At 40.1% G+C, this 26,756-nt stretch overlaps 2 protein-coding genes across 2 annotated transcripts; one reads left to right on the top strand and one right to left on the bottom strand.

The window, feature by feature from the left end:
- Positions 1–140: 140 nt before the first annotated feature.
- Positions 141–26,120, top strand: cdc73 (cell division cycle 73, Paf1/RNA polymerase II complex component, homolog (S. cerevisiae)). Its single transcript, XM_037787689.1, has 17 exons — positions 141–309; positions 2,667–2,772; positions 2,937–3,006; positions 3,458–3,520; positions 3,770–3,822; positions 4,843–4,931; positions 5,181–5,394; positions 8,389–8,487; positions 9,109–9,187; positions 11,149–11,213; positions 19,363–19,420; positions 20,667–20,702; positions 20,899–20,986; positions 21,148–21,309; positions 21,776–21,876; positions 24,969–25,110; positions 25,200–26,120. The coding sequence occupies exons 1-17, from the start codon at positions 179–181 to the stop codon at positions 25,234–25,236; spliced, it is 1,593 nt and encodes a 530-aa protein (XP_037643617.1). The 5' UTR covers positions 141–178; the 3' UTR covers positions 25,237–26,120.
- Positions 11,925–16,166, bottom strand: LOC119498656 (beta-1,3-galactosyltransferase 2-like). Its single transcript, XM_037787690.1, has 2 exons — positions 14,744–16,166; positions 11,925–13,650 (listed from the first exon to the last, which is right to left on the bottom strand). Exon 2 carries the CDS (start codon positions 13,569–13,571, stop codon positions 12,318–12,320), a length of 1,254 nt encoding a protein of 417 aa, XP_037643618.1. The 5' UTR covers positions 13,572–13,650; positions 14,744–16,166; the 3' UTR covers positions 11,925–12,317.
- Positions 26,121–26,756: the final 636 nt, after the last annotated feature.

Here is a 26,756-nt window from a genome sequence, read left to right as displayed (position 1 = left end):
TCTGGATTTATAACAAACTTATATTTTGATAAGGATGATTATATTCACATCATTTGCTTGCATTTACCCCAAAAAAATGAATTGGCCCAAATCAAAAATTCCGATCAGGCATCTTGCGAGGCCCACTCGATGTTGATAAGTGGGGTCCTTTGAACACATTACATGAAGACGGGTGAAGATGGCGGACGTGTTGAGCGTTCTCCGGCAGTATAACATCCAGAAAAAGGAAATCGTCGCTAAAGGAGATGAAGTTATATTCGGGGAGTTCTCCTGGCCGAAAAATGTCAAGACGAACTACATAATCTGGGGGTAAGTCAGTGATTAACGCATCTATAAACGTCTCTATGTGGGCCGCTAGTGAAGCACCTTGTGCTGCTGCTAGCTACATGCTAACATGCTAACTCCTCTTCCTCGCTGTTAAAACTTACTTTACTTACTTCATACTTATAGTATTGTGTCTTACACAACAGGGTCTATGTGTTAGCCTCCTATGCGTTTCAATTCATGTATTTGTTTTAAAGTTAAACTGTGTTTATGAGAGATGTAGCTGCAGCTAAACTTGCAGCTGTGATGTGATGCTAACTGGTTAGCCACGTTAGCTGAGTTGTTCCCATGGAGTCAAGAAAAGGAAACACTAGTGGATCAAGAGGAAACACTAGTGTTTTAGACTATAAGCAGCTTTGTTTACCATGTTAACTTTGCTCATGCAACGCAGAAAATGAGCCTGTAGAAGGATTAGTAGATTAACTAACAGGATAACTGTTGATTGATTGATTTCAGAAACAGTGAACTATTTGTTTTTACTTCATATTATAAACTTTGTGCACTTTAGGCAAGGCAGCTTTATTTGTTTAACACATTTCAGCAACAGGGCAATTCAAAGTGCTTTACATAAACATTCAAGAACATTGCGACAAAGTGCAAAAGAACATTAAGACATCATTAAAACAGTTAAAGATTAGTAAATAAGATCACATGGCCTCTTTTCTAGCCTCTTGTGCATTTTTTTTATAAACTCAAATTGTGTTTACCAGAGATGTAGCTTCAGCTAAACTTGCAGCATTGCATGCAGCAGGTGTTTTTTAGTATCAGTCATGAACTATAAGCAGCTTTGTTTACCTTTTACCTATAACTTTGCTTATGCAACGCAGAAAATGAGCCTGCAGGAGGATTAGTAGATTAACTAACAGGATAACAGTTGATTTATTGATTTCAGAACCATAGAACTATTTTTTTTTTTTACTTCATATTATAAACTTTGTGCACTTTAGGCAAGGCAGCTTTATTTGTTTAGCACATTTCAGCAACAGGGCAATTCAAAGTGCTTTACATAAACATTCAAGAACATTGCGACAAAGTGCAAAAGAACATTAAGACATAATTAAAACAGTTATAAAAACATTAAAAAGATTAGAAAATAAAAACAAACTAAAGACCACATGGCCTGTTTTCTAGCCTCTTATGCATTTTTTTGAGATGTAGCTTCAGCTAAACTTGCAGCATTGCATGCAGCAGGTGTTTTTTAGTATCAGTCATGAACTATAAGCAGCTTTGTTTACCTTTTACCATGTTAACTTTGCTTATGCAACGCAGAAAATGAGCCTGCAGGAGGATTAGTAGATTAACTAACAAGATAACAGTTGATATTTCGGCAATATTTGTTTATATCATGTTTATTTTAGTTTATAGCTTATTTTGTATATTGATAGAATTTAAATTTTTTATTCTTATTTTATTCTAACGTTTTTATCTGTTCTTTTGTTATTATTATACTGCTTATTTGCACCAACAAAACCAAAGCAAACTCCTAGTGTATACCTCCTACACCTGGCAAAAAACACAATTCTGATTCTGATATTTCTGTGTCAATTTGATTTCAGAACCAGTGAACTATTTTTTTTTTACTTCATATTATAAACTTTGTGCACTTTAGGCAAGGCAAGGCAGCTTTATTTGTATAGCACATTTCAGCGACAGGGCAATTCAAAGTGCTTTACATAAATATTCAAGAATATTAAGACATAATCAAAACAGTTAAAAACATTAAAGATTAAAAAAAAAACAAGCTAGAATAGAAGCTAAAATAGAATATAACAGCTGCTAAACTGTTTTTCGTTGTTTACAATGACAATAAAGTCTCTATTCTCACACAAGAGTAAAAGTTATAGTGCAGTATAAGATCATTATCTGGTTTAATAAAAGGCAGCAGCAAACAGGAAAGTTTTAAGCTTTGATTTAAAAGAACTCAGAGTTGGAGCGGTCCTGCAGGTTTCTGGGAGCTTGTTCCAGATATTTGGTGCATAAAAACTGAACGCTGCTTCTGCATGTTTAGTTCTGACTCTGGGGACACTAAGCAGACCTGATCCAGATGACCTGAGAGGTCTGGATGGTTCATAACATAGCAGAAGATCAGAAATGTATTTAGTGCTTTGTAAACCAGCAGGAGTATTTTGAAATCAATTCTCTGAGAGACAGGGAGCCAGTGTAGAGACCTCAGAACTGGACTGATGTGATCCACTTTCTTGGTCTTATAGTGAGGAGATGAATTTAAATGTGCAGCCTGTCCTGCAGTAGTCTTTGTGCATTTTAGTCATATGCTATGACGGCAAAATAAACTTGTTTGAATGATTTTTCTGTTCTTCTTTGCTTGTGCTTTCTACCTTCAGTACTGGTAAAGAGGGCCAGCCCAAAGAGTACTATACTTTGGACTCTATCTTGTTCTTGCTCAACAATGTGCATCTTCCACATCCATCCTATGTGCGGAGAGCTGCAGTAAGTGCTCTGGAATAACTATCAAAGTACCTTAACCTGTCAGTACCAGTATTATTTGAGGACAATCCACTATTTCAGCCTCTTTTTTGTCTCATATACAGCATTTTTCCCCCACAAATGCCCTGGAAGTGTTTTTGGGTGACATGATTGTTTGTTGTTTATAGACAGAGAACATTCCTGTTGTCAGAAGACCGGATCGAAAAGGCTTGCTGTCATATCTCAATGGCGAGAGTTGTAAGTAACACTTGTCGTAGGTTGTGTTTCTGTTGTGTGCAGGATGTAGGGCTGGGTGATAATCCAATATGATAATGTATCGTCTTTAAATGGAATCGTATAGGGAGGAAATCATATATTGAGATATCGTGACACACAATTACAGCACATACTAACTAATTTTTTTCAGAAAATCTGATCATTTTGGACTAAAGTTCTTAATTACATGATAAAATACTTTTAATTCACACAGGAGTATACAAAAATGTGGTTATTTTATGTACACTATTTATTGAATTACGAGAAAACTTGCTGTATCACGATGTAGATCGTTATCAAGATATGAAATTAGCAATGTTGTGATATAAGATTTTGGCCATATCACCCAGCCCTCACAGGATGTGAAGAGCCTAGCTGTAGTTTGTCCAATTGGTAACTTATTAATGCAGTTTCTAATTTTGTCTTTACACAGCTACATCGACCAGTATTGACAGAAGTGCACCTATAGAAATAGGTTTGCAAAGGCCAACGCAAGGTAAGTTCACACCATATGTGTTGCATGAAGTTTGAAGAGCTCGTCCCACCTCATTCATTGTTGTTATTGAAACATTGACTACAACTTATTACACTGTATCTTGTACAATCTTTTATCTGCTGTTGCTGCAACTGGGTCATATTTTCAAAGGTATTTTCTATTAAAGGGGTTGTATCTTGGTCAGGAAAGTTGGTGGAATACCAAATGGACTTTGTGCTGTGAAATAATACCACTGTTCTGCTTTTTTAGTCAAAAGAGCAGCTGATGAGGTATCTTCTGAAGCGAAAAAACCAAGGATTGAGGTAAACTGACATGAAATATCTCCCACTAACAGCTGCTTAGTATAAACACTATATACTCACATGTTGGTCAGTGCTGCTCTGGAGCCTTTCCTCCCTTATCTCTATTCCATGAGAAGGGACAGCTCCAGTACATAGAGAATCTATTACTGACAGGGATGTTTTGTTGATTATTGGTAACAGCTGAAATATCAACAAGTTCCACTATAGTGAACCAATACAAATGTGAGTAGGGAGCTCTTTTTCTGGCAATCAAATTGAATTTGACAGAAAATATTTACAATAATTGAAAAGAACTAGGGCTGTCAATCGATTTAAAATATGTAATCGCAATTAATTGCAATTTAAAGAGCGATTTGTCAAGTATTTAATACTCTTATCAACATGGGAGTGGGCAAATAAGCTTGCTTTATGCAAATGTATGTATATATTTATTATTGGAAATCAATTAACAACACAAAAAAATGACAAATATTGTCCAGAAACCCTCACAGGTACTGCATTTAGCATTAACAAATATGCTCAAATCATAACATGGCAAACTCAAGCCCAACAGGCAACAACAGCTGTCAGTGTGCTGACTTGACTATGACTTGTCTGTAAAGCCCTTTGAAAATGGCCATGCCATTTTTTTTCCTCGCCAAAATTTAGCGTAACTTTGGAGCGTTATTTAGCCTAGTATGCCATGGTTGGTACCAATGGATTTCTTAGGTTTCATATGATACCAGTATCTTTACTCTAGCTTTAAAACTGAGCCCGCTACAACCTAGAAATCGCAAGTTGCATTGATGCGTTAAAGAAATTAGTGGTGTTAAAACAAATTTGTGTGTTAACTGTTTTATCTTAGATGGCTGTCCAATTTTAATTACATTTTTATTGGCATCGCCTCCAACGATTTTGCTTATTGAAACGTTTGATTGCCGATTAAGTCAGTATGTATTTAACCAAAAAAGAAACCGTGTGTGTTCTTGTTCTATTCTGTATGCTGTTTGCTAATAGTATGTACACTGTTTTCCTCTTAAGGATGAAGAGCGAGTGCGTCTGGATAAGGAGCGTCTGGCTGCCCGTCTGGAGGGCCACAAAGAGGGCATCGTGCAGACTGACCAGATCAGGTATAATGGATTTGCCCCAGCTGCATTTATACATAATGTGCTTTCTGCATGAAGCAATAATCTCTCCAATGTACATTATTTCACCACTGAGATTAGCTGTGATTTTTATTCAACATACAACAGTGTCAGTATTAACTGGTGAATATTAATCTGATAGCTGGATGTCATGTTTTACCACACAATGACACCCAGACCAGTTCCTCGAAGCAGTGAGCTGTTCAAATGATCCTAACTTCTCTCCTCCTCCAGATCACTGTCTGAGGCCATGTCAGTGGAGAAAATCGCAGCCATCAAAGCCAAGATTATGGCCAAGAAACGTTCCACCATCAAAACAGATCTGGATGATGACATAACCCTGAAGCAGAGAAGCTTTGTGGACGCTGAGGTGGACGTCACCAGAGATATTGTCAGCAGAGAGAGGGTCTGGAGGACGAGGACAACCATTCTCCAGAGCACTGGGAAGGTCAGAGTCCACTCCAAGCTAATGATATCCAATCACAGTGATATGTCTTTGCAAACAGTCTCTCTTGACAGCAATCAGTTGTATTTCCTAAAATGTCAGACTGTTCCTTCAAATAGTGTCTTTTGGCTCAATATTGGACCTCAATTTCTGTCCTGACCGGGTCAATACACCGATTGTAAATGAGATTTAATGAACAAACAAAGTCCGGACTCAATAGTGTATGTCTGGAAAGCAAACAAACAGTGGTGTAGCAATGCAATTTAGTGTTGCAGAACTTTTGGTTTGGGGTCTAAGGGTGTTTAGTTCATACCGAGGGTTGACATTCATTTAAATGGTCTTGAGCGTAAAGGATAACTTAAGTATTTTATTTTTATTTTTATTCATCATTTTATGTCCACTAAAAGTTCTTGTTTTTGCCACTGACAAACAAGCACTTTTAGTGGACGTAAACTGACGGTACCAGGTTGCCCCAAACGATTACATTACAGCTCATTTAGCGGCTGGCGGCTGCAGCGTTCTCCCTCAATACTGGACCAATTTCAAAAAGCGCTGTCCCCATTAGTCACTTTGACAAAAAATCATGGGCAAATAGGGTCCAGATTGAGAAATACCAAAGTGATCCTTAAAACCGGCAGTAGGCAGAATATTTTTGGCATCATTGGGCAAAAATTCCACAATAACCTTTCAGCATATTGTAATTCAAGTGTTCTGAAAGAAAACTAGACTTCTGCACCTCCTCATGGCTCTGTTTTCAGGCTTTAAAAAATCTAGCTCATGAAGGGAGACTTTGGCCAATCTCATTTCAGAGAGAGAGCGTTCCTATTGGCTGTTCATTCAACGGAGGCAGCTGTCAATCACTCGTGAACTCCGATCAAACGGTCAAACTAGGCAGCGCTGATCAAATATGAATCAATATTCTGTTACTTTAATGCCTATTTCTCGCCTCAAGTCTTTTCAGAAACATCTTGTAGTGTACTGTTTAGCTGTAAAATGAGAAAGTTTGCTCTGGTTGGTGGGCGGTGCTGGGTATTTCCTCAACTGATCTCAACATGGCTGCCAGGTCACAAACTTTCTCAGACAATGGCCTTTGGTGTGGAAAAAAAACTTCAAGACAACCTAACTGTCAATACCCCGAGTTTGTAGTTAGATGAAAATCTCAACCACTAGATGGCAGCAATAGAAGGATTTTCATCCAGTGTGTATTAACTCTAAAAAATTAAGGACTGGCCACTGTAGGACTTTGACATGCTCATCTCAGTTCATTTTGAAACATCTGTTGAAACAACTGTGCGAAGGACAACTTTATTTGTTCTCACAAAATTTCATCTTTGTTGTGTATGTCCGAATGCCATGGTAATTAGCACCTGCCAAATGCGGGCAAATTGTTTGCTGTGGCGGGGGAATCGTCAGGACACCTGCCACTTTGGCAGGCAGGGAAAACGCTAGTGATGGGAATAGAGAACCGTAGTTATCTGCTTTCATGTCTCTGTGACTATTGACTCCTCTTACTGATGCTTTCTGACATTTACGCTGCACAATGACACATACTCGCGCTGTATCATGTTTCAGTTTGTTTGGGACCGGAGACACTGTGGAGAGAAAAAGAAGCTCTAAACAGGGCGCTACTAAACCTGAGGGGACGCATCCTATTTTTCCCTGATAATGGGACACTGAAAACAACAAACCCGTGTTTAAACCAACAGGAGGAGAGTTAGTGATGTTAGCTGTTAGAAGCGTTAGAAGCAGGTGGGCAGCACAGTCCTGACTGGATAAATAGCGGAGCTACTAACGTTAACGGAGGTGCCATTCAGTTGTTATTATTATGAGGCATTCAAAGTCTGCTCAGGAAAAAGGACTATTGTGCGAAGGTTAATTACAACGTTATCATGATGTGTTCAAATGTAATCTCGTAAAATTAAGTTTTTGGTGAGAAACTTGAATAAATCCAGTTGTTTCAAGGAGATTTTTTTCACAGCAGTATAATATATATATATATATATATATATATATATATTTATATATATATATATATATATATATTAGAGAGGGAATTATGACCTGTTTAACTTCGTACACTAGCGCTAAGCAGCTTGCCAAGATTTTTTTTAATCAAAGCAAATATTTAAATCAAAATCATTTGAATCGTGTGTTTTTATGCACCCACTATAGATTACAATAGCAAAGTACAGTACTGTGTACAGTACCCTCCCTCCACGGTGTAATTCAAACACTAATTTACCAGGTGTATAATGTTTTTTGTGTAAAAAATATCGAATATCGAACATTGAATGGCATCAGATCTAAAATGTTGTTCTTTCATTTAGCACAAAGATTTCAAAAGTGGCAGATAAAATTTCTGAGTTGCAGACAAAAAAAATAATACTTGTCCGCCACTATGGCAGGCGGTGAAAAAAGTTAATTTCAGACCCTGGTATGGACCCACAGAATGTTTTTTTTGTTTGTTTGTTTTTTACCCAAATGAGCTTTATTCTATTGTAGTTTTGTCAGTTGTGAAACAGAAAATGTTCCCGTATACTCAGATCATTCCCCTGGGTGCTCTCAGCGTCATCTAGAACACCTCTCCCAATTCATTGTCTATGGAGCAGCTCCACACTTTATACTCTATAACATCACAAGTTTGAGTTTTAACGCTCTAGATTTTGGATTTGGGACAGAGTTGTTTGTGTTTGCCAATATTTTTTGGATTGTCTTAGACCATAGGAATAACATGTATGAATTTTTAATAAATAGTTGTAGTTCCCCTTTTAAAAAAGCAACTTGAAAGCACATAGTAATTACTATCCAGGTGTGTTTTACACAATTCCAATGAAGGTCAGTTTCATGTTTGTTTCTGTTTAATCTAAGCCTTTAGGCTGGGACCCTGAAGCCTTGATGTATTTCACTTATTATTGTTCACCAAATGACGAGAAAAGCAATCATTTTGTGCAAGGGTGTTGAACTCATCATATCCTTATCTGTATTGCTCCTCTACAGAACTTCTCCAAGAACATCTTCGCTATCCTTCAGTCAGTGAAAGCCAGAGAAGAAGGACGAGCACCGGAGCAGAGACCAGCACAGAACACTACTCAAGTGGTAAGAACGACATTGTTCGCAGAATATATGCATTATACTGTACATTCCAGTTACGTCAACGTTTCAAGGAAGTTTATATTTGGCCATACACCAGTCAAAATAAATGTTTGTGTGTGTGTGTATACTAATAGCTGTATACTAATAAGGCATGACTTAGACAAACCAGTCAATTCCTGCTATTCCTTACACGTTCCTTTTCTCAAATAAATAAAGCTTGAAATTAGATGAAAGCTGCAGTCAAGGAACTTTTAGCAAATATGATAAAAAGTTATTTTCATAAAACTGGCACTATGTCCTGACAGCAGTGCATGAGACAGATAAGCTGTGAAAAAAATCATGTTCTTCCCCCCCCTTTGTGCTTCTAATGGCATTTGAAAGATTTCACCGCACTCGAGCCAAAACAACCAATCTTGTTTTCCAGACTCTGTCTCATGCACTACTGTCAGGATATAGTGACACTTTTATAAAAATAGCTTTTTTTTTTAATCATATTTGCTCAAAGTTACCGACTTCAGCTTTATAGCAGCCCCAAATCTATCGATGACTACTAAGATTTTGACTCAACAGTGCACTGACATGTATGTTAAGTAATGACTTGTTTGTGTTTCATGTTGTTTCCAGGACCCGTCTCTAAGGAGCAAGCAGCCTGTCCCACCTGCCTACAACAGATACGATCAGGAGCGATTCAAAGGAAAAGAGGGTGAGTTCGATTTCTGCTTCTGTAGCAAATTTTAGTCTTGAACCTTTACAAAGAGGTGTGTGTGTGTGTGTGTGTGTGGCAGTTAAGGAATACACAGTTAACTGATCATTGGTCTGTGGGCCAACAAAACTTAGATTAGATTTGCCCCATTTACACCCGGTATGTATATATATATATATATATATATATATATATATATATATATATATATATATATATATACATTTTATTTAGTGGCGCCTTTCTGGACACCCAAGGACACCTTACAAAAATCAGTTAAAACATTGACAGATAAAATAATCTAAAAACAACAGGACATGACAGAAACATATTTGTACAGACACATAGGATGGGTGATGATGAGTTCTAGAGAGAGTAGGCCAGTTTAAACAGGTGGGTTTTCAGGAGGGATTTGAATGATGTGATATTGTCGGACTGCCGGATGTGTGGGGGGAGTGAGTTCCATAACCTGGGAGCAGAGCAGCTGAATGCCCTGGCTCCCATGGTGCTGAGGCGTGAGGTGGGGGTGGTCAGAAGTCCGGCTGATGATGAGCGGAGGGAACGGGAGGGAGTGTACTCCTGGAGGAGGTCTGTGAGGTATCAATAAACGTACGTCAATGAGCGCTGTAGAGGCACGCAGAGCACATTGTATCGATCAGACCACATCCATAAGTGTGATTGGATGTAAAATAAAAGTAGAGCAGGTAAAATAAAAGTAGAGCCCATACAGCAGCATTGCTTCCCTCGACCCGAGGCACACAATCTTTGCTTTACTTGTTTACAAATTGATCGCAATGCAGATAGAATTGAAATAAAAGAATGGTTATTAATACCAGGTGTAAAGTAAGCTTGGTGTGATGTGTTAACCTCAGTGGAATCTCAGGGAGGTGTGAGAAAACAGATACCGCCCAGGCCTGGTGAAACGGTAAAGGCTCGTGACGAGATGTCATTGCCTACCTAATTACCAAGATACAGATCACATGTAAAAATCAGATGTAAGTGGGGTCAGACATATCGATTAAAGACAGGAAGTGTAGTCCAATTTTGTTTGAAAATCGTTCTAAATGTTTATATGGATCTGGATCCTTGTTAATGTTTTGGTGCACTTTTTCTGGCACACAAAGTTGCAAGAATTTGTATGATATCATAGTCAGTGTGTTACCTACAGTAGATTACTAGTTGTATCTATGTTCTATGTTCTAATGTCTTGTTTCGACTCGGCCAGGTCGTCATTGTAAATTAGAACTGGTTCTCAATCGACTTATCTGGTTAAATAAAGATAAAATAAAAAAATATGCAGTCACATCATAGCGTCAGCTCTCAGTGCAACGGTGATTATCCTCTGTGCACTTGTGTATACATTTGTAACAGGGATTCTACTTTTCAGCAATTACATACAATAAGGAGGGGTGTAAATCACAAGTTTCATCACGATACGATTTTATATCTATTCTTATATCGATATTTGCTATCACAAAATCTGCCACGATACGATTTCAATTCAGGTCAGGGGCCAGCGAACGATACAAGACGATATCAGATGTCCAGATGTAACAATAAGTTATATTTACATCAACTCACAAAAAGCAACTTAAATCTGATTTGACAATTTTATTACTGGGCTCTGTAGGAAGGTGGTGTGCTTGGACGGAGATGGTGACACAGATGTGCCATGGGAATCTAACATGATGATTTGTGTCGATGTTTTCACTTTGCATCAATGATATTGGATCGTTGATCATTTTATCGATATATTGATCCAGATTGATGTGTCGTTACACCCCTAACAATAAAGATGACATACAATGGAAAAATTAGTAGAGATGAGGCTGAAAATTTGTTCTGATTGAATTGAAAGATGAAAACTTGTCACAGAATATTTGAGCATTATATATGCTTTTGAAAATGACTAATTTTGTTCTGCCAGTAACCTGCAACTCATCCTGTGTTGTTTTTCTTAGAAACGGAGGGTTTCAAGATCGATACCATGGGCACCTACCACGGCATGACCCTGAAGTCAGTGACGGTAAGAACAAAACCCTGCTGTTTGCTGATAGTGTTGTAAGAAGACTAATGCCAGAGTTACGCTGCGTGTGAGGTTCAGTTTGCACACATCCAGTAAATGCCCATTTATAATTATTAGTATCTGCTAGAGCAGCTGCTAACGAAAGCCTCAATGTGGTTTTGAGGCAGTAAAAATGAAATTGCGTAACATATCTTGGCTGTGATTATTGCCATGTAATGACTCACAGCATCAGTCAGTTGGCACCCACTTACTCTCTCTTTCTCAAGTACTTAAATTAAGTCAATAAAAATAACATTTTAAAATATGTCAGGTATAAAATGGAGCAAATCTATGAAAATAACAATATTACTGGTCTTTCTAATTCTATTTGGCATCTTAAAGAGATCAGCATAAACCACAGAACATCTCACATTTCTTATCTTTATCATTTTTAAGAGGTGCGTCATCGTCTTCCGTTGTAACTGTGACTCTTTGAAATGGAGTTGTCATGATAAAGTACCTCACTCACGTAATAAGGGGAACTTTTGTGCTTAACATTAAGTCCTCAATTGAACTTCTTAAAATATTATTTCCAGAAGTATGTATTGCGTTATCTTTTGGTGATTTGATGCCGGTCCCACATTTGTCGTCAATGTGCGACAATCTCAATATCTATAGTAGCTGACTTAATGTTTTCATGTCTTTTGAAATGACTTCATTGACTATTTGACACACATTTGAAAACGTTTATTGGCACTGTACCCTGTCCACTCTAGTTTTAGAGTAGCCTGTACCTGTAAGGCAGCATATATAAAACGCATACAGTAAATCTTACATTATTACAAAAAAAAGTACCCTTTGCACCACAGTGAAACACAGCTTATTCTAGTGGAAAATATAACTGTGTACATAAAACCCTCCAGTGGTTTGACCCAGACATAGAAACATTTTTCATCTGTTTTGTACAAAACTGGCAATAATTATAGAGCACAACATTTATGCAGAATTTGTATAGAGTTCTCATATCGATAAAGTGTAGATTAATCCCTTGATATCACGTTAAGAACAGAGATATAAATCACTATTTGTATCTAACAAGGAAAGTTTAATGATAACCGTATCCAGTTAATGAGCTGGTCTGTCTCTGGTCAGTCTGTTTGTGTGTGTTCTGCCTTTCATTGGGCTGATGCAGGCGTTGCGTTTGTTGCTCTGCAGATGATGCCAGTATTTAAGTAGCTCATTAGGATGAAACCCATGCGATGTTATCAGATGGCTGTACTTGCAGCTGGAATAAGCCACCCGCCAGTGGTTGAATAGGAACTCGTTGGGCGGAGGGGTGGGCTCGATCTTGACCTCAGCCAGGCACACTCCCACATACACATCCTCCAGATGCAGGTAGGGGATTTTTAGCGACGCACTATAGATTTTCCCCGCCAAGTCTCCAGAGAAGACGTAACCAGTCCCAGAGCAGAAGGTGGGATACCTTTTACCTGGGTACACCTCAGGGGGCATGTACCACTTGCTGTTTTTGTTTCGATTGGGTGAAAAGTTTCTCATGTTATTGCCTGTGAAGTAGTTCTGCTTAACCTTCAGCTCTGGCCTGAGCAGCTTGTAAATGAGGTACTCCGTGTTGACGAACATGTCGTTGTCCGTCTTCATGACATAGCTGGCTTGTGGGCAGTGAACTGCCACCCAGTTCATTCCCATCAATACCTTTAAGGTCAGGTTGTTGTAGGTATCCCGAAAGTCCTGCTGAATGATATCACGAAACTTCCGGCTCTCTGCTTTAAGTATCCCCTGCTGTAAGACTCCTAGCTCTCCCTCGCTTTTCCCCAGCAGAAACAGACGGATTATTCCCAGACCCGGAGCCACACTCTCGTTGCCCCATGTTTGCCGTATGGCATTCCTTGCCTCCACCTGCCGAGACTCGGTGGCTATCAGAAACACCAGAAATGGAGCAGGTCCACTGCCTGCACATTTGTCTGGCTCGTTGATGATATAAGTGAAAGGCCCGTGGGTTGTAGTGCGACTAAGATTTCCCTTCACACTTTGGCTGGTATTGGTTGCCAGAGTGTTCTGTCCTTGAGGAGAGTAGACTCCCTCCTTCTCAGGGGAGCTGATGTTGGCATCGCCCTTGCCTGTTGGCCGAGGAACAATGACAAACCTCAACGCTGAATGCGGGGCGCTCGTGTTCCGTTTGGCTTTGGTGGTATGAAGTTCACCACCTCCGTACACCACAGGATGGCCTCTACACCACGGCATACCTGCGAGCTTAGGCAGCCACTCCTGGTGGACAAGGAAGACCAGTAGACCCAAGAGTGAGAGGATATACAGAACTTTAGCTGTGTGTGCACAGCAGTGGCGTCGTCTCCACTGCATGGTTTCGGCGGGACTATTTCGTCAGCAGCTTCTGATCAAGTGAAGTGCGTGTGTGTGGTGGGTTGGTTCTTGCGATGTCCTAGAAGACAGAAGAGAGGAGCTATTTGAGATAGACATAACGTATACACAAATGGTCACATTAAAGCCGCTATACTCAATATTGTTATACTGACAGCAGATGAAATACACACTTGTGGCCATTAAGTCAATGAAAGTCAGCGTCCTGTTGTTCGCGCTTGTGCTCGCTCTAAATAGACATGAACGAGCATCGCTCAAAACAGTGAGGCGACACACGTCAGCTAAAACCACAATATCACTCTATAGTTCACCTGCTTGGCTGTAATGTTAGCTGACCAGACGAAGGTCTCTCCATGAATCAATGCTGATCCTGTGTTTCCTGCTTCAGCCACCCGACCGTGGTCAGAAAGAACAGGTGAGACACCGGAATAACCGTATAACATTACTCGCTCCGGTGCCCCGTCTATACACTCATCAACAGGAAACATCTGTTGGTCTGGAGGAGCTGCAGCATTTTCACTAGATATTCTCAGAGCTAAACTAACTCTTCTGCAGTGTGTAGTGTGCGCACATGCACGTGTATGAACTACAAACTTAATGCAAGTAAACTAATAAATGATGCACACATTTTGTAGCACTCAGTGTTGTAGTGTTTGCACAACACTTTCCTGGAAGTTACCTTCACATCTTCATGATTACTGATTCAGTTACTTTGCATATGTTGTTTTCAGGACAAGAATAAACAGAATATGTTCTATTATGTTTCTCAACTTGACATTTAGTTTGCTCTTGAACAATATCCACATGAGGAATGGCTTTAGGAAAGACGAGCCTGTGTTTGCGTGCTGCTAGCACCCTGGAGTGGAGTGTGGTCTCTCAGTTTTTTACTGAATTACACACTGCCCTCTCAAAGTACCCCAACGAGACAAAGACTGGTTTGTGAGAGCTCACAGGAGCACTGAAAAGACTTCTGTTAGCTCTCTTGCATGCATCACTCAGGAACAGAAGCGAGTGTTTCCCTTTATGAAGGCACACCCTTCACATCCTGTGCAGTACATACATAAAAAAACTGCTCATTGATTTTGCAGTATGAGTTGTTTCTTCAGCGTAGCGCTGTGCTGATGTGCATTTGCATTTTAACAGCATAAACTCACCCGTTTTAATCTTAGCATTCGTCTCTTTCTGGCATCCATTGTTTCTGAATGTGATGAATTACAGTCCTCACACACTGATCGCCCTCTTGGTCACTTCTCCTACTGTGCCCTTAGCCAAATCGCATACAGCTCGGACTTGACGACTCAGGTCCTCATTTATTTCCTCTACAACGTGTGACAAATTACCCTCTTTTAACCCAACTCGCATGTGACTGTCACTCAGAAAGACGGGGAAATTTAGTCCATTTCCAGGCTATCGTAGCTATCTACCACATGCACGCACAAGTGCGTATGTATGCGCGCGCACAGGCGGAACATGTGTCAGAGCTCCAGTGTTGCAGTCTCTCCATCTGCCTTGGCGCATTGTCCCCAGAGGCTTGATGCTAACGGTGTTGCTGCTGCTGCTGTCTTTGGCCAAAGGGAGTAGAGAGCCAGTGGTTGACGGTTAGCTGCAGCCGTGGCTCCTTTTGCTGTCCTCGCCTGTCGTATTGTGTATATCAAAGCAGCAGTGGATGGATGGGAATCATCTCTGGATGATGCACAAGCATTACATCTCTCCGTTTGTTCAGCTTTCCTTCAATTTCTGTGCTGATCTTTTTTTCCTCTCGCTCGTCCTCTTTGATTCACACGCTCTCATGTTAACTTCCCTCCCCCCGTGTGCCTCTCCCCCCTTTTTTTGGCTTCCCTTTTCTCGCCTTCCTCATTCAGCCGCCCCTATACACTCCGCTCCGTGTCGTCGTTGTGTTGTCTGCGAGAGGGCTAGAGGGGCGAAAGCAGCGGGGGAGGAGGAGGATGGAACAGGAGGCAGTGCTCTGAGTTGTGTGTTCGTTCTGAAAGGCAGCTCCAGGCTTGGTGGCAGTACGCTCTTCCACCACGTCACGCCGTCTTTGCTGCTGTTGCTGCCTGCTCTTGTTAAAGGGGAGGGGGGGGGTTGGGCTGCTGACCTATTTGTATTCACGCCCACTCTCCAGAAAGAGGAATAAAGCATTATCTCAATTTGACGTGCTGGGGCGCGAAGCCTTCATGTCGACACTTCCACAAATCTTGACGGTTTGAGTATTGAAATATGTAAAACGTGAGGTTACAGCGTTCTTGTGCAGTGATGGACAGCGCAACTCAAAAGCTTGTTTAGTCACAGTCTTTAATGTGTCTCCTGCCAGTCTCTTGTGTCGGATGATAATTAGAACAGAGATAATTACAACAGTGTTTCTGCTACGCTCATTCAGCCGTGGTGCCCTGCAACGCCTGAATTTTAATATTCAGGCATTGTCAGTTTAATTCTACCACAGTGTGACTGGGAGCAATATGTTCCTCCCGAGGAGGGTAGGGGTAGAGAGGTGCTTGCATTGCATGTGTGTTCATTGGCGGTCATGATCCCTTCAGATGCACCCTGCCCACCTTTTATCAGGCTTACATTTAATCTCTTTGTAAGCTGACGGTTAGACTAAAGGAAAAGGTAAAGTGGTGTCTTCCATTCACACACAAATTTAAAATTAGTTTTCTCAGCAGACATACTGGTATTTACTAAGAGCTATATTCTATACGTGGCCAATAAATGGATACAGTATGGCCTTGGGTCATCCGGTAAAACAGTTGAAAACGGCTTAACTTGAGCCACAACGCAATGCAGCGTTATCTGTCAAGATGTTGCGCTGGACAATCAAATATTTGTAACCACACATTCCTGATAGATTTCTTTGTACGTTCTGTTCAAAAGATAAAATGATTGCCACCATGATGGCTTACCAAAGCTGTAAAATCCTGTCCCATAATATGAACCACAGTGCAGTGTTTTAGCATCTGATAAGGCTTCAAACTCAAGGATCCGTTACTCAACATGGACTTCCTGGATCTTATTTCATATACGAACTTATAGTAATTTTCAAACATTTTGCGATATTCTGAATATTGCGATAAAATATATTGCGATTTATTACCTGTTTTCAACTGCAAATTATGCAGTTTGTCAACATGTGTTTTATCTAATAAGATACAGTTTTCACACTGTTCATCTCAGAGTTTTCATTCACATATTTTGAAGTCAGAGGTCAAGGAACCCATTCGAAAATGGCCATGCCAGTTTTTCCCTCGCCAAAATTTAGCGTAACTTTGGAACGTTATTAAGCGTTTTTCTGACAAACCAATCGATTCCTTAGGTTTTTCTAGTTTGATATACCACCAGTATTGTCACTCTAGCTTTAAGACTGAGCCCGCTACAACCTCTGAAGGACAGAATAGTATATTCTACTATACTATATTTACTATTCTATAATAGTTTATATAATAAAAGAGCGATACTTGGTGTCCGGGTATCGATACACTATTGCCGCGCAAAATATCGCGATACTCTGCTGTATAGATTTTTTCCCCCACCCTCATGAAGCACTGTTCACACAGTAGGGCTGTGTATTGGCAAGAATCTGGCAATACGATACGTATCATGTAACTGGGGTAACGATTCGATATATTGCGATATATTGCGATATATTACGATACTGTAAGCAAGCATTATATATTGCGATTTTTATAGTATTATAGAGACACACCACCATATCTATAAAATTGGAGTAAAAAACTTCACTGTGAAATGGTTACTATACTACTAACCTTAGGTTTTCTAGTTTCTTAGACGCCAGTAGCTTCACTCTAGCTTGAAAACTGAAGCCCGATACAACCTCCGAAAGACAGAATAGCAGCCGGTCGTTGGATTTTTAAGAGGTTAATTAAAAAAATTATACAGCGTTTTGGAGAATCAATACAGTATCACAAAACATAATATCGCGATACTCATGTGTATCGATATTTTCTTACACCCCAAATATACAGTAAATTGCTTTTATGTATTTCTTCTCTTCTCTTCTCTGTAGTTCTTTTCATATTTGCAATCTGTATTGTAAAGCCGTAATGTGGAGGAGAGGATCTCTTGGTGTAAAGTTTACTATCACTGGAGGAGAAGTACAAGCGCCCCAGCTGCTGCTGAGCTGCGGACGAGCAGTTTATCTGCAACTGACAGTGATCCTATTGGTCTTAGTGGTGCTGATTGACTCTGCCCTGCAGCTAGTGGGATGGGAGGAGAGGAGATACATTTTAATTTGAACAGACTTTAGGGCCCACTAAAAGTTTTTGTTTTGAATATATTTTATTATTGTAAAAGTGCTAACAATGTGCAGATGTTATCCTCTAAACCTCACCTTTGGCACAGGGTTTTTGCTTTCACAGTTGCTTTGATTGGCTGGGATGAACTCATGCAAGTAAATTTGAGAAGCTAAAATGCTGAACATTTAACATTTATTGCAGCTTCTCAAATGTGAGGATTGGACTCTTTTCTCTCTCTCTTTTTTCTAAATTAGTATCTTTGGGGTTTTAGACTGTCCATCGGAAAACTCTGCATGTTTCTGTAGCTCCTCCTGTCAGTGTGAGCTCCAGGCCGCGGGAATGTCACCGGATGATGGATTACTACTTGACTGATTCCTAGTGTGGCCCCCCTTTAACGCTCCCGCCATACACACACACACACACATACACATACACACACACATACATGTACACACTTACTTTTCTGCAGAGAATCAATAGTGACCTGAAGGGAGTGGGGGGAGAACAGCTATCCGCAAAGAACCGTGTTTTCCAAGGATAATTCTATTAACGTGGAAAAAGGGTCACAGCTTTTAAAGGGAACTTCTCTCTTTTTCCCATAACACAACTTTTTTCTTAATCGACATTTTCTTCTTATATTATATATATGAAGGCCCAGACACACTAAACCAACATCAGAGAACTAGTGGCGACGAAGGCCGACTGTTGCGTCGCCTGTGTCTTTGCCAAAAAGTTGCACTTGGAACACACCGAAAAGACTACAGCGGCGGCGGTAGTCTGTATTCGTCATTCAAAAAGGGCAACGGGAAGACCGAGGACGGCGGATATACAAGCCGTTGTTATGATACGTACATGAAATAAAGCGGTGTTTGCCTTCTGTGTTTTTCCTCTTGACTTTACTCGTTGGCTTGCTTTCCTCACCTCCGTTTCTCTTCTTGTGCACTGATTCACTTAAGCCGAACCGCCCATCAGAATGATTTCTCTCACCGACGAGCTCCGCTGCTGATTCAACATGCTGAATTTGTCAAAAAGCCGCCGACACGGGCAGACTAGAGCCAACGGTGCGGGACCCACCAGGAGACTAGAGCCACAGACGCTCACCAACGGTGGTGTGTCAGGGCCTTTAGACCGTACATGAATGTTTTCTAAATTATACACCCATACGTATTTCAAAGTTAATGAATGTTGTTTGAGCGGTCTGAACAAATCAGAATTAGAAATACTTTATTGATCCCCGGAGGGAAATTGGGACTTTACAGTTTCTCTTATATAAACTTAAGAAATGTAAGAAAATAGAAATAAGGAGTTAGTAACATGTAAATGATGTACATAATTCTACAATATATACCACAATATATGTAGAGAAATATAAGTAAATAATACAAATAAAAAATGAGAATATAAAAATATGTACAATTATGTGCATTAAAGACATGCAATACCATCATCAAATCCTAAAACATTTACTTTAAAGGCGAAGTACATTTATTAATATGACCCTTGTGTGTTGTTGTGTTTTCCAGGAAGGAGCATCTGCTCGGAAGGCCCAGACCCCAGCGCTGCAGCCTGTTCCTCGTCCAGGTTGGTGTAAAATTTAAAATAGCCACGTACATTCATGCATGTCTGCTTACAATGTTTTGTAAAGGTTTCATAATGCTAATTTGTTTTAATAACTGCTTGTATTGGCATGTACATGTTCTTTTTTAGAGGGTGAGAATAATTTTGGGAACTGTGTAAAAGTTGTCTTCTTAAGCAGAGGATTGTTGGTAACTACAGAGCAGGTGTAGAAATCTGATTACTGCATGAACTGAATAAGTTTTACTGACACAAATACAAATGTTTTTTAATGTGCTGAATGTCATCCAACATGCAGCTTTTCTTCTCGTGCAGTTTCAGTTGGTTCCCTTTTTTCCTCTTAAATTTCTCAAGGGTGAAACGATGTTAAATCTCTGTTCTTCCAAAGAATTATATTTCATTTTAATTATATTAAAGTTGTTTAGAAAACTAGAAAAAAGTGCTATTATAGCACCCCTCGCTTTCTGTCATGATCCTCTGTATCCTTGACCTGACTGGTTGTGATTTTCACCAAGTCCTCTTGCATTAGACCAAGCAATGCTTCCGCTTTCCATAGAAAAATGAGCCACACATGACCGTACCGTAGGAAATATTTACATGCTTTCTGGATGAAACTTCCTCTGTGAAAGGGACTTTTGTTTGAAGAGAAGAATCGCATGTTTGTTTCACTCCTCAATGAATACGGGTCCACGATGCTCCTCTGCAGACATTTAATTTCATGAGATTATGGGAAAGCACAACAAAGCCGCATCAGTCTGTGTATTGTAAGAGAGGACACACTAATTGACTGTGACACATTTTTCTTAGCGCTATTAATAAAGGAGCTGAACTTGATGGACGCAGTACACCTCCTGCAGATCACATGGTCCATCTATGGCCTGGCACTATGCCTGCAGTGCATAGTTCATGCAAGTGAGCGTGTCCCACTGGCTCGCTCGTGCTGAGAAACGCGTGGAGGCAATAGACATTTTCTGAATTTCAAATTTAGCACCTTTTTAAAGTATCAATTCCAATAAAATAGGGTATAGTACCGTTTTTAACGGCAGGGTACCTTTCTAGTATCGGTATACCGTGCAAGACTACTTCAGCCCAAGCTCTAATACAACATGTTGTTGTTGTTGTTGTTGGAAAAGAATCATCATAACAGAAGTAACAAAGCAGTCTAATTGAGGATAATTGGTAGAATTATTTTCATCATCTACACCTGTGTGTTTGTGTACAAACATTCCTCACATTTTTCTTTTCCCTCTAGTTTCACAAGCCAGACCTCCACCGAATCAGAAGAAAGGTACATTGATTTCACTCAGTTACTACGTTTTTGGCATGCATATCAAATACAGTATAGTGTACATTATGTAATGTAAACCAACATTCATTTATATAACTGTATCATTTTTTTCTTTTCTGTCATATAACTGCCTTTTATTGACTGTCTATCCAACACTTCCTTTTTTCAAATCCTTTTATCATGACTTTCTCGACAGGGTCCCGGACACCCATCGTCATCATCCCCGCCGCCACCACCTCACTCATCACAATGCTCAATGCTAAGGATCTCCTGCAGGATCTAAAGTAAGTGTGCAGTCTGACAACCTCTCATACCAAGCTGAAAAAAAAGCCAGACTTGGGTTTCATATTTAAAAAATATGACATCACCTTCAAACCAGTGAGAAGAGGAAACATTAAACAGCACAAGCAGAAAATAAATTAAATTGTTTTTTTTACCATTACAGGTTTCTCTCTCCAGAAGAGAAGAAGAAGCAGGGCATCCAGCGTGATAATGAGGTTTTGCTTCAGAGGCGCAAAGACCAGCTCCAACCTGGAGGCACAACGCTGAGTGTCACTGTGCCATACCGTATCATTGATCAGCCACTCAAACTGGCTCCACAGGACTGGTGAGCATTTGAATAATTACCCAGTGGATAATGTTACAAAGCCTTATTTCCATATGCTGTCTTTGTTCTGTTAAATTTCTCAAGATTAAAACATCTTTGTTCTCCCCCAAAAATTGTATTTCAATTTAATTAATTTAAAGTTGTTTAGAAAACTAGAAAAAATACAGTTTCATCATTTCATGTCATTAGCCTCTGTATCCTTGACTTGACTGACTGACTGTGAGTCCTCTTGCCTTGACCTAGCAATGCTTTTGCTCACCACAGAGGAAAAATTACAAATAGCCTTAAGCATAAAACTGCTAGGTCACAGTTCAAAGATACATACATGATGTCACATTGATCGTAATACCTCAGTATGATATCAATCAGCATTACAGTACTTTTAGTAATTCTGCACTTTGTATCCGACTGTGACACACAATGTCTCTTCACAACAACAACAACCAGTGAACATGTCGTCCCGCAGGGATCGAGTGGTGGCCGTGTTTGTACAGGGTCCTGCCTGGCAGTTCAAAGGTTGGCCGTGGCTGTTGCCTGATGGATCTCCTGTCGACATTTTCGCCAAAAGTGAGTAATACAGACAGCCAGGTTCCCTGAGAAAATATATTACCAGACTTGTAAATAGACATCTGCAATGTTGACAGAATGGCTGCAATATTTAAATGGTTTATAATTTTAAACAGTTTATAATAATTGGTCCAGTGTATGAATGTCTTGTGTCCTACCCATCTTAAGCCCGGGACACACAGGGAACGTCAGTAGGTCATGGCGGCTGCGGAACCTGTTTTGAGGTCTCGCCCATTTTTACCAAAAGCATCATGCCAGCAACATTACAACTGTTTCAATGTCTGTATATGTAGAGTATGTCACAGACATAAAAATTCTGTGGACAGAATTCCTTCATTTGTTAACACAAGGCTTTTATTCTGAAATATTTACAGGACAGTGTTGTAGATAAATGCAGTGACTTGCACGGCTCCATGAATGAATAAAGTACGGAGTTTTAATTGTATATTATTACTATTATTTACAAATGAGCACACACTTCTTAACCTTTTTCTGTCATTTATAATGAAATGAAACGCCCACTATGAAAGGCAAAAACTCTATGTAGAAAGAAAGGGCTGGCGGCAGCAGCAGTGCTGCAGCAGAGCCGCTGCTGGTGTGGACACCAAACGCGCAAGATACGCAGTAGTTCAGCAAGGCAGCCGTTCAGCGAGGCAGCCATTGCGCACTGCTCGTGCGGGCAGTCTGGCCAGGCCATTAAAGTCACATTTTTATATTTTACATATTTTTAATGTTTCCATTGCTTATTGCATTTGAGTCATCGAAATAAGCATGGACTTGATCAGAAAGCGATCAAAGCAAAATCTTCAACTATTTTGATAATCGCTTGAGTAATTGTTCAAGCAAAAATGTGCTTGAATTGTTCTCGCTCTTCCAAATTGAGGATTTTCTGTTTCACATGATTAAAAACTGAATATCTTTGAGTTTTAGATTGTTGATCAGACAAAACAAGACACTTGAAAATGCCCGTGAGGTGTCTGCTGTTAGATGCAGCATATTTATATAAATGGTTTGTATTAGGAGAGTATATTGGAAGGTTAGTTGTTGTAGGGGCCTTCCTGATTTAGAGCTAGTCAAGGTAAATATATACCAGATGCTAGGTCAGCAGGGTCTTGGGAGTCCCTCTCCTAAAACCAAATATGTGGGTCAGAGTTGAAGAGACATATGATGGCTTCGTAAAAGAGGTGTTTCTATTAAAACCATATGTGGAAACTAAGTATTTGACCAAAACAAGCTCGGTATTTAAGGAGCTGTCTGTATACGTTTGGGAGAGTTCTCTCATTATTCGGCTGGAGGCTCTCCAAGTAACGTGTTACTTGTTTACGATACTGAACTTATTGTAATAAATTTGTTATACAACTAAGACAGTGTCGGCGGAGTTTCTCTTCAAACATCTTCAACTGCATCAACACAGAAGATACATCACCCGCTTGAGCTAAAGAAATGTTGAGTTGTTGTTGTTATGACAGCTTTGAAAGAAAGAAAACAAACAAAACTTATTTGACCATGACAGGCTGGGTGTGTTCTGTGCAGTCATCAAACCGGGCATTGTCTGTTGTTATGAATCATCAAACTTGCAAGCTATGATTTCTTGCACTATAATCAACTGGAAAACACAATTTAATACAAAATCTTCAACGCCTGAAGTTGTGAAAGTGGAAATTTTGGCCAGAAATGTGTGCCCAGCTACGTAGCAAGAGATAAGTGGCACAATATTTAATTGAGGTAAATTTGAGTGAAATTTAGTTTTCCTGTTTGTGGAATATCGTGTATCATATGATAGCCTCTGTAAATAGCATTTCGATGACATGCAGCGGCTTCGAAAGGATCTCCTGGTCGTTTTTTTTGTCGCAAGAATGGTTAAAAATCCTTTCACACACTACAGTGCGATATTACGCAGGTTTAGACGTGAGGTGCCACCGCACTGATAGCGGACTCAGTCGGTAGAGAATAGCAACCTGCTGGATTGAGAATAGCGCTTCTTTCTATCATTGCAATTTTTCACGATTTTGTCTATCAATTTGTTCCCTAATAACTTCATATAATTGTTTTCTGTCTCTGTTTTAATTAGTGATTATTTTTTTTAAAAAGACCAATGTATTAGGTTCCTGTGGGATCCCAGTCAAAAGCAGCCTATGCACTTTAAATAGATTGTCTTAAAGGAACTGTTTGTAACTTTTTAAGTGTATAAATGTACCGGGCCGGGACACATGCGCGTTCGCGTGTGGCCGCTGCCTCTGCTCCTCTGCCTGTTTGCCTTCACTCAGACAGAGCGCGCGTTCTCGCTCAGCTCGCTCCACCTCTAGACGTGAACGCGCGCTCACTACACACTGCAGAAGAGTTAGTTTAGCTCTGAGAATATCTAGTGAATGTACAGTGGGCCTTTGTGCAGGAATAACTGCTGCAGCTCCTCCAGACCAACAGAGGTTTCCCGTGTCTTGTGAAGTGACGGGGCTCCGCAGAGAGACACGTTATCGTCTCGTTATCGACCGGGTGCCGGTGTCTTCCTGTTCTCTCCGGCTGCAGGCGGAGAGAGCAGGAAGACACGCTGCAGAGCCCCGCAGGCTGAGGCAGGAAAAGCCAACACTAGGATCAGATCTAAATCACGTTCATGGAGAGATCTTCGTCTGGTCAGCTAACATTACTGCCAAGCAGCTGAAATATAGAGTGATATTGTGCTTTTAGCTGACATGTGTCGCCTCACTATTTTTAGCGATGCTCGTTCAGGTATATTTAGAGCGAGCAAGCGCGAGCCCGACGCTGACTTTCGTTGATTTCACGGCCACAGGTGTCGCTGTTAACAAGCATTTCTGAAAGTTACAAATAGTCCCTTTAACATTACTATTAAAAATTGAATTTGAAATGAAATGTAACATTTGCAGTAGTCATACAGTGCATTCAAATTAAATGAGATTTAGGCAGTAGTATTCCAGGCAGAACAGCGGTCAAATATAGTCTGAAAAATCTACCGAGAAGTCTGACAATTTTATTCTGGAAAAGTATGAAATGATGTAATGTGTAGGAACCCTGTTGTTTATTTCCGCCCTCAAACCGGATTCATCCATATAAATATGTGCATTCATCCCTTCCAGTCCGAGCCTTTCATTTGAAGTATGACGAGGCAAAGATAGACCCCAACGTGCAGAAGTGGGATGTGACCGTCCTGGAGCTGAGCCGCCACAGGCGCCATCTGGACCGGCCCGTCTTCCTGCGCTTTTGGGAAACCCTCGACAGGTCCGTCTTTATTTTGTGCAACGTTTTTGTACACCCATTCATTTGTTTGTCTCCTGTGCTACTGTTACTTATCATACTTATCTTTTCAGATACCTGGTGAAACACAAAGCTCACCTCAGGTTCTGAGCCCAGGTCAGAGCGTCCATCTCCGAAAATCCTACAAATGAATTCTTCGACCTTCAAACTCTCCTCGGTCCACCTCTTGCAGACGTAGCCCCCTTTCATCCAAGCTGCCATCCCATCTTCCAACATGATCATTTTAACAGAAGGAGGAGGACACGTTATCCAGTGGACTTCCTCCAGCACTTCCTCGAGGACTCCTAACGCCATGCGCTGGATATGTTGCTCTGGACACTGGAGAGGAGATTTAGAGTTTTTTTTGTGTTTTGTTGTAACTGTTTTCTAATGTTTTCATGTAGTTAAACAAAAATACCAAAATATGTTTTATATAAAAAAAGCAAACATACTGTGGAAACAACTTAAATGCGATATTAAGCAACATAACGGGGTCGGAGGGAGAGGAGCTTTTCATTTTTTTCAGTGGTAAAGAGGAAAATTGTGAATTGAACTGTTTAGATTGAGAGAAACGTGAACTCTCGGTATAAACAAAACGGCCACTGAGTTTGAGGAAAGAGACTTCCCTTACACTTATTTTTCTTTCTTTTGGGTGTTTGTGGTCTGAATGTACATATATGATATGATTAAAACCTGTCAGATCCAAAGCTCTTTGAGCAGAGAGAAGGATGCAGGTAAGTGCTTTGTTACTACTACTACTCTGCTCTGGCTCAGTGAGGCGATCTCAGTCGAGCGGTCCAGTCAGTTCCTAGCTCGGGTTATTTTTTGACAGATCAGCACATCTCTCTCGGTCATGCAATGACCTGGTTAAAGTCTTCTTTTTTCTTCTTTGTTGGTGTTGTGCTAGAGGAGAGAAATGATGGAAAGTATTGCTTTAAGTCGTCACATGAAAATAGACAATAAAGCCTCAGAGATGCAAATATCTGTGCACTGCCTATTGTAGATGATTAGTGTTCATTTTGTTAATAATCTCTTTCCCTGTAGTTTCATAAAGGGTTTTTCTTGATCATAAAAGAATGAAGACTTCCAGGGGCCCCAGAAATTCCCAGCTTTTCTGTGAGTCAGTTACTTATTTCCCATTTGTTTGGGAAGTAGCACCAGGGCTGGCTCTAGCCCTTTTGGTGTCCTATAGGTGGATTTTGGATTTGGCGCCGTTCTAGGGTTAGCTTTCAGAATCCTAACCCTAGCTCCGTAAACCTCAACACACACCAGACATCACAATGGTTTTAAGACAAAACTTCATTCATACATAACTGTATTTATTATAATATAAATAAACAATTGGTCCCTGATGTTGTTGGCGTAAAAGAGTTTAGTTTAATATATTTACTGAGAAAAATGGTGACGTGTTCAATACTTATTTTACCCGCTGTATTTGGGACTAAAAATAACCTCAACAGGGAATTTCAAACTGATTGATGATCTAAGAGACGAGGGAAGAAGGGCCTTCTATGCAATTTAAAAGTCTTCAAACATAGATATACTTACTGCAAGAATCTGGCTCAAAATATTCAAATTATAATTGAACCAATTCTACTGTATGGTAGTGAAGTGTGGGGTCCTCTTGCAAA

Source organism: Sebastes umbrosus, chromosome 12, assembly GCF_015220745.1.
Source record: "Sebastes umbrosus isolate fSebUmb1 chromosome 12, fSebUmb1.pri, whole genome shotgun sequence".
Classification (NCBI taxonomy): domain Eukaryota; kingdom Metazoa; phylum Chordata; class Actinopteri; order Perciformes; family Sebastidae; genus Sebastes; species Sebastes umbrosus.
This window is presented reverse-complemented; position numbering and strand designations above follow the sequence as displayed.

Excerpts from the sequence above, each read along its gene's own strand:
- LOC119498656 (XM_037787690.1), bottom strand. The coding sequence starts at position 13,571 with ATGCAGTGGAGACGACGCCACTGCTGTGCACACACAGCTAAAGTTCTG.
- cdc73 (XM_037787689.1), top strand. The coding sequence starts at position 179 with ATGGCGGACGTGTTGAGCGTTCTCCGGCAGTATAACATCCAGAAAAAG. Across the intron at positions 5,395-8,388 it reads TTCTCCAGAGCACTGGGAAG|AACTTCTCCAAGAACATCTT; the intron begins GTCAGAGTCCAC and ends GCTCCTCTACAG. Across the intron at positions 21,877-24,968 it reads TGTCGACATTTTCGCCAAAA|TCCGAGCCTTTCATTTGAAG; the intron begins GTGAGTAATACA and ends CATCCCTTCCAG.